The sequence below is a fragment of the Rhinolophus sinicus genome, chromosome 18, assembly GCF_057876585.1.
Source record: "Rhinolophus sinicus isolate RSI-liver-muscle chromosome 18, RSI-T2T, whole genome shotgun sequence".
NCBI lineage: Eukaryota > Metazoa > Chordata > Mammalia > Chiroptera > Rhinolophidae > Rhinolophus > Rhinolophus sinicus.
Window position 1 is genome coordinate 108,695,986 of NC_142518.1, and position 15,117 is coordinate 108,711,102.

The 15,117-nt window shown below is 46.0% G+C and overlaps 1 protein-coding gene across 13 annotated transcripts in view; it reads left to right on the forward strand.

Moving 5' to 3' along the window:
- The first annotated feature begins 599 nt into the window (after positions 1-599).
- MTMR1 (myotubularin related protein 1) overlaps positions 600-15,117 on the forward strand; it is a 61,866-nt gene continuing 47,348 nt past the window's right edge. For all 13 annotated transcript variants that reach the window (XM_074324106.2, XM_074324107.2, XM_074324108.2 and 10 more), the window contains exons 1-2: positions 600-909; positions 6,883-6,988. In XM_074324106.2, coding sequence (XP_074180207.1) covers positions 767-909; positions 6,883-6,988 — 249 coding nt within the window. In that variant the 5' untranslated portion in view covers positions 600-766. The remainder of the gene's footprint in view (positions 910-6,882; positions 6,989-15,117) is intronic.

The window sequence follows — 15,117 nt, forward strand, 5'->3', positions numbered from 1 at the left end:
AAATGTCCTAAATGCTTTTATCATCAGATATCGACTTGATTTTCATAGTGGTGATTTAACCAACAGAAGTGAAATGTTAGTCTTAATATAAATCAAGGGCAGAAGTTCTGAGGGGGAGGGCTGCATCAGAACACTTGGTTGCCCTACAGATGCTGGGGAGGTGGGTTTTGTGGGAGGGAGGGAGGAACAGCGTGGGGAGGAATTGCTAAAATGTATGGAACTGCTCCTGCTTGGAGATGTCAAGACCAGGGGTCTGAATTTCCCCCACCCCAAAACTTTTCTGGGACGACAAATTGAATGAAAACAAATCATTTGTAATCCTTGAATTTCCCTAAACTTGTTTTAAACACCCTGAATCTATATAGTCCATCTGGTAATAGTTTCCTGCGCAAAGCACGTTCTGCATCACCCTTTTGTAGACTTTGACCCCAAGTGGCGTGGGCCGCGACCAGGTTGCTCAAGCCCGCAGGCCTCTGCCCCGCGTCCCGGCTCCCCCGGCGGGCTCCCAGGTGGGCTGATGCGGGTGGGGGGGCCCAGCGCTGGCCCCAGCCGCCCGCGCAGCGCACCCCCGCCCCACCCCCGAGCCTCCCCACCCCAGCGCGCGCGGCCTTGTGGGTAAGCGGGGCCACCAGGTGACAGCTAATGGCGGCGGCCGCCTGAGCCGGCGGCTGCGAATCTCAGCGCAGGAGGTGCGCGGCGAGACCTTCCAGGCGCCGCTCCCCTCCTGACTGCGGCTTCCCCCCGGCGGCGGCGGGCTCGGCGCGCCATGGACCGGCCAGCGGCGGCGCCGGCGGGTGGCGAGGGTGCCGGGGGTCCGGGCCCGGGACCGGCGGGCAGCTGGAGGCAGCCTCGGGTTGCGGGGGGCCCGGCCGCTGGTTCCCGGCAGCCCAGCGTGGAGACCTTGGACAGGTAAGCGGGGCCCGGCCTGCCGCGGCCTCCCGCGCTCCGACTCCCAAGGGCCCCTCGCGAGGCCCGGACTCCCGGACCCGCGCGCCGGGCGGTTGCCGGGGTGCGGCGTCCCCCTCCCGAGTCCCCTCCCGGGTCCCTCCGGAGGCCCCAGAATCCCCTCCCAATACCCGGGGCCCGGCACCTGGCTCACTTCCGCCTCGCGCGCAGGAGCTCCCCGCACCCCTGAGGGCTCTTGGCAGCTGTCAAACCGTTTCCCCTGCCACTTCCTACGGCACCTTGGAACTGCCCGAGCTGGCCTTGCCCGGGCCACGAATTACTGGGGACAACATTTCACCCGGCCTCTCCTCTTGTAGAGGGACCTTGCCTCCGTGTGATTTGAAGACCAACATCCTGCCGCAGCTGCTTGGGGTCTTTGATGTTGCGGTTGGGACTGGGGCGAGGGGGTGCGGAACCCCGCGGGTATCGGAGCCAGTGCAGATGGAGGCAAACATACCCTGATTTGAAAAACTGGGAGGATAAACGTCCAAACGGCTCCTGATGGAGAACACACAATCGTTTACTTTCAGTTTTTCACTCTTGGAAGGAACCGATTTATTGTTTTCGTGAACACAGAAACCTACTGCTTCTCAGCAGTTGTAAGACTAAGATCCATCAGTTAGAAGTATACTCTGACCACGTCCAACTGGGAGGGCCACCCTAACGCCTCCAGCAAAAGGGGCAGGTATTCCACTCCCAGAGTATCCAGCTTTCCCATATCTCAGCCATGTCACTGACAGCAGCGTGAAGTTAGGCAAGAGTGACAGCTTGGTCAAGTTTCAGTCAAGTTCAGATGTTGGTTCTTGCCTGTCTTCCACCAGTGAGATGAACTTTTGGGAGTTTCCAAAGGCATAAGAACGAGAAACACTCCCTTTGTTTCTACCCCAGGGTAATTACACTGTGTTTCAATAAGTGAATCACCCAAGTGGTCAGCTTCACTGAAAACTAATCACAGCTAAGACTACTTGGAATGGTCAGGATTTCAGTCATTGTGGATACTCTACAATGTCTCGGGGCTTGGAAAGTAAGCGAATATTTGCTCTCTGGCTTACCAGCTAGTAAAAAAAGACAAATCAGCAGTTTTAATCGACTGTGATAAGTGAGAGGGTAGGGTGAACACGGAAGCGTGCGCCCACTCTGGATGGGGTGTGAATGTGTATCATCTGAGAAGCTATTTCAAGAGCTCCAGGTGGCTGGACTCCACTCCTGAGGCTTCTGATTCAGGGGGTTCACAGGGAGGCCCAGGAGTTAGTAGTTTCTAAAAAGCTCTGCAGCCTCGGTTGTGATCTGCTACGCTGTGGGTAGACGGAGGTGGGGTACTTCATTTATTTGTTAGTGGTGGTGGTGGCGGGGTGGGGGTGGGGTCGGTGAGTATTGGCAGTAAGAGAGGGCCTCTGAGGAAGCTGACATGTGAACTGGATGGTGAAGAATGAGAAGTTAGACAGGGTGGCGAGGGCTTTTGTGGCGTGGGGAGTGGAATGTGTAGTCATGCAGGTAGTGCTAGACGTGGGGAACTGGTCAGGGAGAAGACTCCTGGGAAGGCAGGGGCCAGATCTCAAAGGGGCCCTTGTGCCTTCCTAGGGAATTGCCTTTATCCTCTGGGCCAGTGCTTCTCAGGGCACAGTTCTGTATAACCTGCCACAGAGTCACCGCCAGTGCTTGATGCAAATGCAGAGTCTTGGGTTCCACCCTAAATGGAGTCCATCCGTCTCTGGGGTGGAGCCTGGGATTCTGCATTTGTAACAACTACCTGCTCGCCCGGTAGGTTGGGCCATGTGGTCTCTTTGGCCCAGGTTGGTACTGATTTACTGGTTGGGGCAGTATAATTAATAGTGTCCTTCTTCAACTCGCAGTAGTGTCTTGATTTGGATGAGAAATTATATGGTTGCACTAGCTGCAGGGACCACAAAGGGATTTCCATCAGGTGAGCTACAGGATGAGATTGATGTTTGAGAATGATTGCTCTGCAGTAGCATGGACTGGAGGTGGGGAGTCATTTAGCAAATTATGGAGTGGCTGGTCACTCAACTCATTTCCCCTGTGAATATGAGCGCCTCTCTGTGTCAGGTACTGTGTTGTGCTGAGGGTAAAGCCGGGAACACATGAATTTCTGCCCTTGTGGAGCATATGTTTGGTGGGAGAAAGACAAAAAGCAAGGGGAATGTGTTCTGTTAGATGGTGATCAAGTGCTAGGGGGAAAAAGTAAGTTGGGACAGGGTGGGAAGTGTTGGCAGTATGCATCTGGGAAGTGGTTGGAATTTGATGTAAGATGGTCAGGAAAAGCCTAGCTGAGAAAGCTGACATTTTGAGTAATGCCCCCCAAAGAGATGAGGGATCCAGTCATACAGATATCTGGGGCGATAGCCTTCTAGGCATATCGTCCTGTGCATCCTGAGGTGGGCGTGTGAGCAAACTGTCCCAGGATCAGCAAGGAGAAGTGTGTCACTAGTGGGGAGGGAGCTCGGGAGAGAGCAGCGGGGCAGAGAGGTCACAGGGGTAGATGGTGGAGAGTCACGGGAAGCTACTGGGGGTCTCGGAGCAGAGGAGTGACTTAATTGGTGTGGATTTCAGTAAGATCTCCATGGCTGCTGTGTGGACAACAGACCGAAAGGAGAGGGGGTTGGAACGGAGAGACTAGCAGGTAGGAGGCTTCTGCAGTCATGCGAGTGAGATGGGATGGTGGCCTAGACTGGAGCAGTGACGTGGAGGAAGGGAGCAGTAGGTAGGCTCTGGATATAATTTGAAGAAAACCTGTAGAGTGGAGCCAGTAGGGTTTGCCGAATAATGATTGTTGGGTACGAGAGAAGAAGGAGCCAGGACGATCCCAAGGTTTCTGGCTTGTAGGAAGTGGTGTTGCCAAGATGGAGAAGCCTCTAAGTGGAGCAGTTTTAGGAGATTGGCAGGCTCTCAGCTCTGGATGTATCAGTTATGAGATGCCAGTTATATGTGCCAGAGGCAGCTAGTTTATATGAGCCTGGAGTTCAGAGGTGGTATCTGGGCTGCGGACCTCAATTTGAGCGTTATCAGCATAGAGATGGGGCTTAAATTCACGAGGCAGGAGGAGAACACAGAAGAATGATGGGCACCTGGAAAAGGAAATTGGAGGAGGAATCGAGCAGGGTGCATTCTCATGATACTTATCAGATAAGAGCAACAGGATTCAGATGAAAGAGTGGAGTGGGGGGTGGGCTCGAAGGTAAACCCCAGCTTTCGGGCCTGGGGGCCCTGGGTAACTGGCTGTGCTTTCCCCTGATTTAGGAAACATGGGTCTGATGCTGGTTCAGACAGGTTGAGTTGGCAGAGTCTCTGAGACTGACTAGTGGAGCTGTCTTCTAGGATCATGGGCGTTCGGATTCAGAGGGAGAGTCCAGGTTGGAGAAGCGAGGCTGGGAGCCCCCAGCCTGCAAGTGCTTGTTGATACCAGCGTGTGGAGGGAGATTGCACAGACTAAAGAGAAAAGTGGGGGAGAGGAGAGATGGCCTCCCTTCTCAGTTCTATCCTCGTGACAAGCTCTGATTCACGCTCTTAAGAGGGACCCCCAGAGTGAAACCTGGCTCTCCAGGCGTGGTTCAGCCCTTTCCTGTAGACTGTGGGGTCTGCCCCATCCCTTGTGAATACTGTACTTCTCTTAATGGTTCAAAGCTGTGGTCCTGCAAGAGGATGTGGCTTGCTCAAGGTCACGGAGCTAGCTGGTGAGAGACAGGACTCAGGTGCAGGCCTCCTGTCGAGCTGCCCACGGTAGCACGCTGTTTGTAACCATGTTGGCCAGGACACTTCTGGTTGCAGGTGACGAAAAGCACCGTCTTTCCAGCTGAAGCCAGAAAGGAACTCTCTTGGCACACATCACTGCTGCAGACAGAGTGAAAGATGGCCACGGGCACGTTTGGACCCAGAGTTGCAATGTTGTCAGCCCCCCTTCCCCATCTCTTGTTTTTTTCTTGTCTTACTCTTTATATCTGTGGGTTTCTCAAGGTGGTGGGGGTGGGGAGCGGCCTCCCGTGCAGCGGGGGCGGAGCCACACAGCCCTGTCTAAGAGAAAAGCTTGGGATTGGCCTGGCCTGGGTCACGCCCCTGCAAGTGGGGGCAAGAGGAACAAGGGGTCAGCCCCCGCCCTTTCGTCCACCCCCTCCTCCACAGAAGCCTACGAAGTGGGGAGGGGCCATTCCCCACAGTAGAGAGAAGTGTCCTTATCAGCAAAAGGGGGCAGGGATGCTGGGCAGATGGTAGCCACAAGTCACCCACAGTGGGTGAACAGGCGGGGTTCCTACTGTTAGATTTGCAATCAGAGGTTGGTGGTGGCAGAGCAAAAGGCCACGTGACAAGAAAAGTATGCCATAACCAGGCGATAAAGGTGACTTAGCCTTCAGAAAGGAGACTAAAATCCCTCCCGTTTCCCTCCTTCTTCTTTTTAGTTAGAAATTGTGGTAAATGAATTCTTGACATAGGAATGCCTGCCCATTCAGTGAACGTTTGACTTATATTTTCATTCCCATAGATAACCACTGGGCTATGTTGATCAGACTGCAAGTTAGATCACTAGCAGGGGACATCAAATACCTTTATTTTACTATTTAGGTTATTTTGCATACTGCCTAGGGAATCCAGATTTTTCTATCCTTCCAACACACGAGTGTGGATTTAATCAGTGCTGAGAATTTTAAAGGTCTGGACCATTCTTTACAGTGAAAGCTACCTGCAGGGTAAACTTGCATTAGCATCTTTCGCCCTTTCGCTTGAGGTCTTCAGTGCTTTGACCAGTAGAGAGAGAAGCCTAACCCCTGGAGGCAATTTTTAATTCCCTCTCTGCCTCGTTTGCTTATGTGGTCCTTTAAGGCAGGTAAGCACAGCCTGACTGCTTACTAGTCATGTTACCTTGGCCAAACACTGGGGCCTCAGTTTTCTCATCTGTAAGATGGGTCACTGTGAGGCTGGAGTGAGCTATGCGGAAATGTGCTAAACACTTCAGAGCACCATGCAAGTGGAAGGTGCCATTCTCTGTATTGTGTTCTTGTATAAGACAGTGGCTAGCATCTGTGGTGCTGGTCTCTGTTTCACTCTCTAGCTCAGCAAGTCAGGTCACGACTGGTTGTGCCATGTTCTGGAAGGCCAGCCCTAGTGGTGCTGGAGGCAGGCCTGCCACTTTCTGATGAGGCATGTCACCGCTGCACCTCAGTTTCTCACTTGAGAAACAAGTTCCCTAGTCCCTGTTCTGTCTTATCGCATCGTGGTTTGAGGCTCTGATGCAATAAAGGACTGAAAGAACCTTTCGTAAGTTGCCAAAGCACTTACAGAAATGTAAGGTAGCATTATGACTAGACACAGGATATCATTTTTCTGGTCTGTTCTTTTGAAAATCACATAATCAACTTTGCTGCATTAAGAGTCAGGTTGATTCACTCGAAATTACATTATTTTCTGGATTTAAAGCTACCAACATGAAATTGATTGAATGCTTTTTAAAAAATCATTGATTTATTATTTTTCAATGACAGTTGACATTCAATATCATTTTATATTAGTTTCAGAGGTACAGCATAGTGGTTAGACATGTACATAATTTAGGCAGTGATTTGAAAAGCATATGCTGTAAGATAAATATTTCACTTTAGGATTAATTTTCTATGTACATTAAGAATATTCACTTTATATAACTGTAATTGTAAGAGAGTAAAATTCGATTCAATGATAGAGAATGCCATGCTTAGAATCTTAAACTTAAAAAAAATTGTTGATTCGTGTAAAATCAGCCTGGAAGCCAATCTTATTTCCCAGTTGTCAGTCAGTATTTCAGTTCTTATATTAAATATAAAGGTAACCATTAGTCTAATAAAAGTTCATTTTCTAAAACAAAAAAAGTGTTCCTGTATCTCCAGTCAGTGCTCATTGTTCACTGAGAGCCTATGTCTTGAACTATTGTAATCACACTATTTCTTTTAGTCCTACAGGATCACATGTGGAATGGTGTAAACAGCTTATAGCTGCTACAATTTCTAGTCAGATTTCAGGGTCAGTGACATCAGAAAATGTATCGCGAGATTACAAGGTAAGCAGCATTGAGTCCTTAATTAACTTTCAATGTGCTAAGTAGCCAAGAAGCTTTCCAGTTTTAATTCGAGTGAGACGTTGGCCCCTTGTTGCTGGATGACAGTTTGCTTGGGGGCAAGACTGAAAGGTTCTCTGTTGTTAGATATGAACTTTCGAAGAGAAATTTTACCAGGATCTAGTTTGTGTGGTCATTATTTTGTAATTGAGAGGAAAAGCTGTCTTTAGATTATGATCATTCTTTTAAAAGTCCAGTTCCATTTTATGATTTATTATGTATTTTATTATATATTGTATTTTTATATTTTATTATAATAAATACCTATATTTTCTTTGCTAATATTCTGAATTTCAGAAAACATCTGATATACAGTATTTCCCTAACGTCACAATTTGTTTCTGTATTTAGATACTACCTGGGGGTATTTAGCATTAACATGTGATACTAGGATGCAGAAAACTTACAAAATCTCAAGAATATTTGTGGGCAGCCTGAGTTTTAATCCTCATTGAATTAAGAAATCTCTTCAAAGTTCCTGCTTATTCCTGCTTATTCTAAAGTTAAGATTGATAAGCTTCTTGTCAGCAGAGGGGGGCTGGGGTTCTTTTACTTACCACCGCTTCCCCAGCATGATCCTGGAACTTAGCAGGTGCTCAATAAATATTTGTCAATCAAATAAAACACTTGGGTGCCCCACCTTTGTTAAGGTGAAAGCCTAACATTGTTTGAATGTCAATAAACTATTAACAGGTACAATAAACAAAACCATGTTTACATTTCAGGAGTAGTGTTTGCTTGAATTGGGGTTTCAGTTTATTGTAGTCATTTTTGCTGCTAGTAAGAGGTAATTGATTTTCACAAATATGTGCGAATTACATTCAGAATCCTGAACTACCCTCTGTCAACAGTCTCTCAAAATCTCAGTCCTTGCCCAGTGTCAAATCTTACAAACAATCCAAGAACTACAGTAAAGATCCCATTCACTCCTCATAGCTGCTCCTTGTTTAAAGGCTTTGGCCTCAGTTGTCTTTAGCTCATAATATACAAAAGCAGACTGACTCAAGAGGCTGTGTAATTGAGATTTGGCTGTCTTGCTGTACTTGTTTCATCCAAGCCGTCGGATGCTGTTGATCACGCCTACCGAGGAAAGCATGGCTGCGGACTAGTAGAAAGTGGGTGGTCTGCCCAACCAGAAGAGCTGACAGTATATTCCTTAATAGGAGTCCCTGCTACCTAGTTTTCGTGTCTGCCCACGTAGGAGTAGCTGGGCCTTCTGCTCCTCAAAACCCAGCTGGGCGAATATGCCATCTCCAGGTGGAAGACACATCTGCTGCATCACCGATGCCTGAGTGGCTGGTCACTGAGCAGCTGCAGACCCCACCGGTCCCAGTTGCCCTATTGCCCCCACCTTAGCTAAGAAACTGCCCTGCTGAGTGAAGAGGCTCAAGGACCCTTATTAGCAGAAAATAGCTCTCAGACCTTGGAGTGATTTTCTTTAGGGACAATTATGAGTTAACTATAATGTTTTCATTTGGTTGAATATCTGTTAGTGATGTAGGTGACGGATCTGCTGGCAGTTTCTGAGTGTGGGCCGGGATCGTGTCTCGTGATGCCGAAGAATGGAAACACGGACCAGGGAGAGGCAAAAAGTTTTAAAAAGAGGATAGTTTATTAGAGGCAGGAGAAGAGGTTGCAGCTCCCGAGTGGGAGGGGGTCCCAAATGGGGGTTGCCCCATGACTGAGGCAAAAGCTCTCGCTTTTATACCTTCCCTTGCCTGCTTGGGGAAGGGGAGCTGTTTGGAGAAGGGAACTTGTTTGAAGAAGGGAACTGACGCCTTCTAATGAAATTCGTCGACCAGGTTGGTTCTGCTTGCCCATCCTAAAGGAATTAGCAAAGTAACCCACTCTTGTCTATCAGATCTGCTCCATTTGTCAGGCCTAAATGAATTTTATAATTAATCTCAGGGCCTTGTTACATTATGTCCTGGAGCAAAGGACTGATTTCAAAACCTGAAGTTTTAGAATATGACTGTCTTTGTTTATTCTACCAGGGACCTCCCTGTCTACCTAGGGACAGGCTAACTCTCCTGTATCATTAGTGCTGTGTGGGTTCTGTAAGAGAGGGAACATTGATGGTACGCATAGCTTTTGAACCTGTACATTAATAGATCAGACTGAATCTGTACTTGAACATTTAGCAACTAAGTGTTTTTTTTTTCAATTTTAGTCTATTTACAAATTTTCTGTAGCAGAATTAACACATATTGCAATGGTTTAACAGATGGTGTTCAGAAAAAAAACTAAGGCTTTTCTATATTTTGTAAATTGAATTTTAAGTACCTACATCAGATCATAGCTAAAGCCTTTGATGAATTACTGTATGTTTTTTAATCGTCTTTGTTATATTTACCCTGTAGCCGAGTCTTCAAGGTTGGCGTTAAAATTAATTTTCTGGAGTTGTTATGTTTTCTTCAAGGAGAGAGTTTTTTTAAAAATAATAAATGTTTATTTATTCTAAACCACAAAGATAATTTTGTATGCTACTTATAAAGTAGTTCTTAAAATCAGAGTAACCAAGATGGTTACTGTGGGATACCTCTGGCCCAAGAGCCGTTGTGTGGGGTTTTCCATGAAGGTCCAGACACAATTCCTTGAGGATTTAATTTGCAGTCATCAGTTGATAATCTTTGAAATTATCTATTGTGTAAATATCTTATTTGAAATACACACTCAATTTGGGGGTTAATTTATTCTAGGTTAAACACAAGGTCAGTAATTAAATGGGAGCAGATGTTCCTACAGAGCAGAGAGCACTTGGATCTTTTGTTTTCAGTTACAGTTGCTCGCATCTTGATTTGCAACACTGATTGTGTTCAGAGTTGCAGGCTGCTGAGAGTGGTTCCACGTCCCCATCCTCATCAATCCTCTAGCACATACAGGGCTCTATGGTGTTGTAATACTTTTTGACATATCATCCATTTAAGCCTTAAAATAAGCTTTTATTATAGTCATCATTTAACAGAGGAGGAAACCAAGCATCAGAGAAGTTATGTGACTCGCTTAGTATCACACAGTCAGAGTTGGGATTTGAATCCAAATCATTCTGTTGAAAAGCTAGAGTGAGTTTTAAAATTTTGTCCCCTGCCCCCGTCCCCACTCATCCACTGTTTTTCAAAATGTGGCCCTCGGTTCTTCCCACATCAGCCCTCCCTGGGGTGCCTGCAAAAATGCAGCTTCCTTGGTCTCCATCCCACTCAGTGAATCAGAATCTCTGAGGGTGGAGAACGTCATGCCTCATATCTTTCTTATGGACAATAAAATCTGAAAAGCTAGGCTTCCGAGGTTTATATTTGAAATTGGTGGTGGGGCCATACATTTCTGGTACATGCCCACAAGTCTGAATAATTAGCAACTCATGTCAGATTTTGGAGAACCGTTGTTTTATTATTTATTCATATCATAAACTGACAGTCAGCTCAGGATAAGATGACCCAAAGTATGGTAAGAATATCACTGGTATCACATGCGAGGAGTTTAGATGGTATGTCCATGGACATGTTTTAACAGTTAGGTAATTATTTTAATGTGTATTAGGCAAAACTAGCACATCAAACTTGTGAGTCAATGGATGTTCCTGCTTAGAGCTAGGCCAAGTATAAAAAAGGAGTGGATATAAAGTGACTACAAAGGTAAATACTAATATGAATACAAGCGATATGCAGATACAGCAAACCAAACTTGTAGAGGTGGTACGTGAAATGACAGACGTGTGGGAAACATTGTCCCAGGTGAAGCAGTAGATCACTATTCTGTTGATTTGTGGATCAACTAAATTAATGAATGTATACTTTAATACCAAGTCATCCTGAAGATTTGCCCGATAATTAAGACTACTAGAAAAAATATAATAAAATATTTTGTTTTGTTTACCCCCTCCCACTGCCAGCTCAGTTTTACTGGGCTAACAGTACAATTCCCTGTCTTGAATTCATCCATACATTTAAAGACAAGATCGGAATGTAATGTTCCATAGATTAGATGAAATAATACAGTCACAAGTTGTAATGCAACATTTTTAGTAACTGTTAGTAGAAATGACACAGTTGATCAGTTTCCATTGTTGGGAAAGTAGAACTAGGCCAGGAAGAGGGAACGTGATGGAGTAGTACAAACAGTACGGCTTAGCTTTGTGACCTTGTATAACCTCTGAGTGTCAGTTTCCTTCTCTGTAAGGATAAGGAAGTTTGGATTAGATTGTAAGTGTGTAAATTCCTTTCTTTCTAGAACATTTTTCAATTCTGTTTTGTCCAAAAGGATTTGATTCTGGCCAGCCTTCAGCAAATTAAGACACTAGTTTTAAGACACAAATTTCCATTACAAATCACTCTTCCTCTGGCTCCATCATCATCATTACCATCCTCAGCTCTCTGTACCTCTGCTCCCATCTCTCCTCCCCTCATCCATGCACGTGCAGTAGCTACGCCTCTTCTTTAAACACTGAAGAAAAAGGAAAAAAAATAGGGTCCTGTACTCAGTTTCATCATTTAATAGGTTAGTGCACTGATTAAATTCCGGTTCCTGAACAGAAATTTCCTGAATGGCTTTGGAGGGAAGTGGGATGCAGTGTGTGAGAAGGCTTCAGTGTGCTTGAGCCATGTCTTAGTTACTATTTCCTAAATTGAGTACTAGTCTTTGGGAAGGGAAGCTTGAGCAGGAGCTTTCAGACTCTGTGGCTGTAATCTGTTGTTGATAGCTTGGCCTCAGGGTCTGTTTATTAAATCAGAGTTTGCAAATGCATGGGAGAGTTGACAAGCTAGGCAGACATGGGAGGGGCTGTAGAGAACTGGAGAGTACAGCATATCCCCCTAAAAACAAACTAGGAAGAAACGCTGCTGCTGCCTGTTTGAGCAATAGGCCTCCAGTTTATAACCACTGTAACAGAAGAGTGCTATCGTATCTCCCAGGGTTCTGTGTGGGGAAGAATGATTGCTTAAAAATATCAAGATTTGAGCTTCTGCTTCTGGAAAGGTGAAGCAGATGTATTTTTTCTTATTCTTCACAGTAAGTACAACTTGAAACCCTGGACATTATCTGTAAAATAAAACTAAGAATTCCCTGAAAGAGAGAAGAAGGCAGACTGGTCAGGCAGGGACTTCAAGACCTGAGGAGTGGCAGGGTGGTGAAGTCCCTGTTTTTCTGTTTTTGGTTTTGTTTTGTCACATATATCCCAGATTTATTGCTGAAGAAGTCAGCAACCCAGAAGTGCCAACAGAGACAGACAACAAAGGCTACTGTCTGTAGCCAAAGGACCAGCAGCCTAGCAAAAAGAAAACTCTTAGACACCAACCACTGTACTTCAGCCAAACAGCACAGAAAAAGTTGTGGCCCTTCACCCACCCTCCAGTGAGGCCAAGTGGAGAGCCAGGCTGTAATGAAGTTGTGCCCCACCCCGCCCTTTTCCTGCTGGGGCAGTGTCAGAGAAAGCCAGCTAAAACAGAAGGTTTAAATAAGATCTCATAATATAATACTCAGAATGTCCAAATTTCCATTACAAATCACTCATCATACCAAGAATCAAAAAGATGTTAAACTGAATGAACAAAAGGGAATCAATAGATGCCAGATCTGAGATGACAAATATGCTTGAAACAAGGAAAACATAAAAAGTGAGAGAAGAAACAGAAACATTACACCAAAGAAATAGGAGATAAAGGAAAACCAAATGCAAATTTTAAAACTGAAGAATACAATAACCGGAATTTTAAAAACTCAGTGAATGGGTTCAACAGCAGAATAGAGAGATAGAGAAAAGGGAATTACACTGACCAAAAAAAAAAAAAAAAAAAAGGCCACTCCCAGAAGGTCCCATACTGTATGTTTCCATTTATAGAACAGTCTGGAAATGACAAAATTATAGAAATGGAGAACAGATTAGTAGTTAATGGGCTACGAAAGAGAGGAGCAAGGGGAAAGTGGATGTGGCTACATTGGGGTCCTTGTGGTGATGAAATTGTTCTGCATCTTGACAGTGTTAGGGTCAGTATCCTGGTTCTGATACAGTACTATGTTTTGTAATACACTCCCATTGGGGAAATCAGATGACAGGTACATGGAATCTCGCTGTAGTGCATATAAAATTAATTTTGATTAATAGTTATAACAATGATCAGAAGTATGAAGCATATAGTTATGCTATGATTTGTAAAGACAAACACAAGAGAAGGATAGCATAAGTGCTGAGCACCAACCCGCCTTCCATAAATGTGATGTGAGCACCTGTTACTGTGATTCCTGGAAAATAAGACCTAGCCAGACCATCAGCTCTAATGCATCTTGTGGAGCAAAAATTAATATAAGACCCAGCATTATATTATATTATATTATGTTATGTTATTATATAAGACCTAGTCTTATATTATAGTAAAATAAGACCAGGTCCTATATTAATTTTTGCTCCAAAAGACGCATTAGAGCTGATGGTCCTGCTAGGTCTTATTTTCCAGGAATCACGGTATGTGCAAGGGGCTGAGCTGGGCTGCGTGGAATTCATAGTAAGGAAAAGAGACAGCAGAAAATGCAGTACACATTGGACTTTCGTGAGCGTGAACTAGACTTCTAAACAAGGTGTGGTGGGAGGAGGAAGGGGGCAGAGGAGGGCATGCTGGGTATTAAGCCTGACTGAGGGCCCTTATCAGCCTCCTCCTGAAGGAAAACAGATTTAGGTGGGGCTGTTTCTAGATTAAGAGCATGTGCGCTAACACCAGCTAGCTCAGGTTTGAATACCCTCTCTGCTATTGCTGACTTTGTGACCTCCTTGGATACGTGACCTCACCTCGGGCTGCCTCAGGTTCCTCATTTGTCATATGGGGATCGTGGTAGAATCTCTTTCCCCAGTGGCTGGGGGTGGGGGAAGGGTTGAGATAACACGTAAAGCCTTTTACACAGTGCCTGGCGTAGAGTAGACCTGGTTAGTATTTGTATTACTGGTACTGGCTGGGTTTGAAAACTTTCTGAAATATTGTCATACTGTTGGGGATTTGGGGGTGCCAACTCTTACCTTCTGAAGAATTCAGACAGGAGCCGAACAGATTGAGACCATGATTATGGATCAAAGCTGGCTTGGAGGGCCTGGCTCAGGTGTGAGGCCACAGTGGGCCCAGAAATAAATACTCCCCCAAAGGCAGCCCTGGACAACTGTGGCCTCTGTCTTGGGGCAGGGCCCACACAGGCAAACTCCCCATGGGCTGGGGAGACCAGACTACCCTCTGGGCAGGCTGGCACACACATCCTGGGGAGCCCAGACGGGTAAAGGGGAACACACTGGCTCCCTTACCAAATCCACCTAGAGCAAGTGGTCAGGCTGAGCCCTCTGGTGGAAGCTGCCCCAAAGGATGACTTACATGGAACCTGAGGGCAAAGGAAGGGAGTTTTACCCCCAACACAAACTTTTATACAAATTTAAATTTGGATGCTTGTCTGGGAAAAAATTCACTGTTTTCCTCTCTGCTATTCACACCACACTCCTAGAACACCTGTGACATCAGATGTATGTTTTTCCCACACTGACCACATCTCCAACACCAGCTGGGCGTGCACTGTTCCATTCTGACACTCATGAGTTAGTGCAGACCCTGCCGTGGAAGGGCTCAGTCCCATGAGACTGTCCCTTATTTCAGACACTAATTGCCAGTCGTGGGTGTCCAGGTTCCCTACCTCTTCTGCCAGGCTTGGCTACAAATTGGGAGTTCCCCACAACCCCCTTCTTGAATTCGATCATTTGCTAGAACAACTCACAGAACTCAGGGAAACACTTAACGTTTACCATGTCATGAAGGGTATGATGAGGGACACAGATAGACAGCCAGGTGAAGAGGTACATAGGGGGAGGTCTGGGAGGGTCCCAAGTGCAAGAACTTCCATCCCCAGGGAGTCAGGGTGCACCACCCTCCCCGTATGTAGATGTGTTCAATCCAGAACCTTCTCTACCCCATACTTTTGGGATTTTTAGGGAGGCGTCCTCACATACTCGTAGGCATGGTCGATAAACTCATTTCCCAGCCCCTCTCCCCTCTTCTGAGGATGGAGGGATGGCACCGAAAGTTCCAAGCTTCTAATAATGTCTTGGTGTT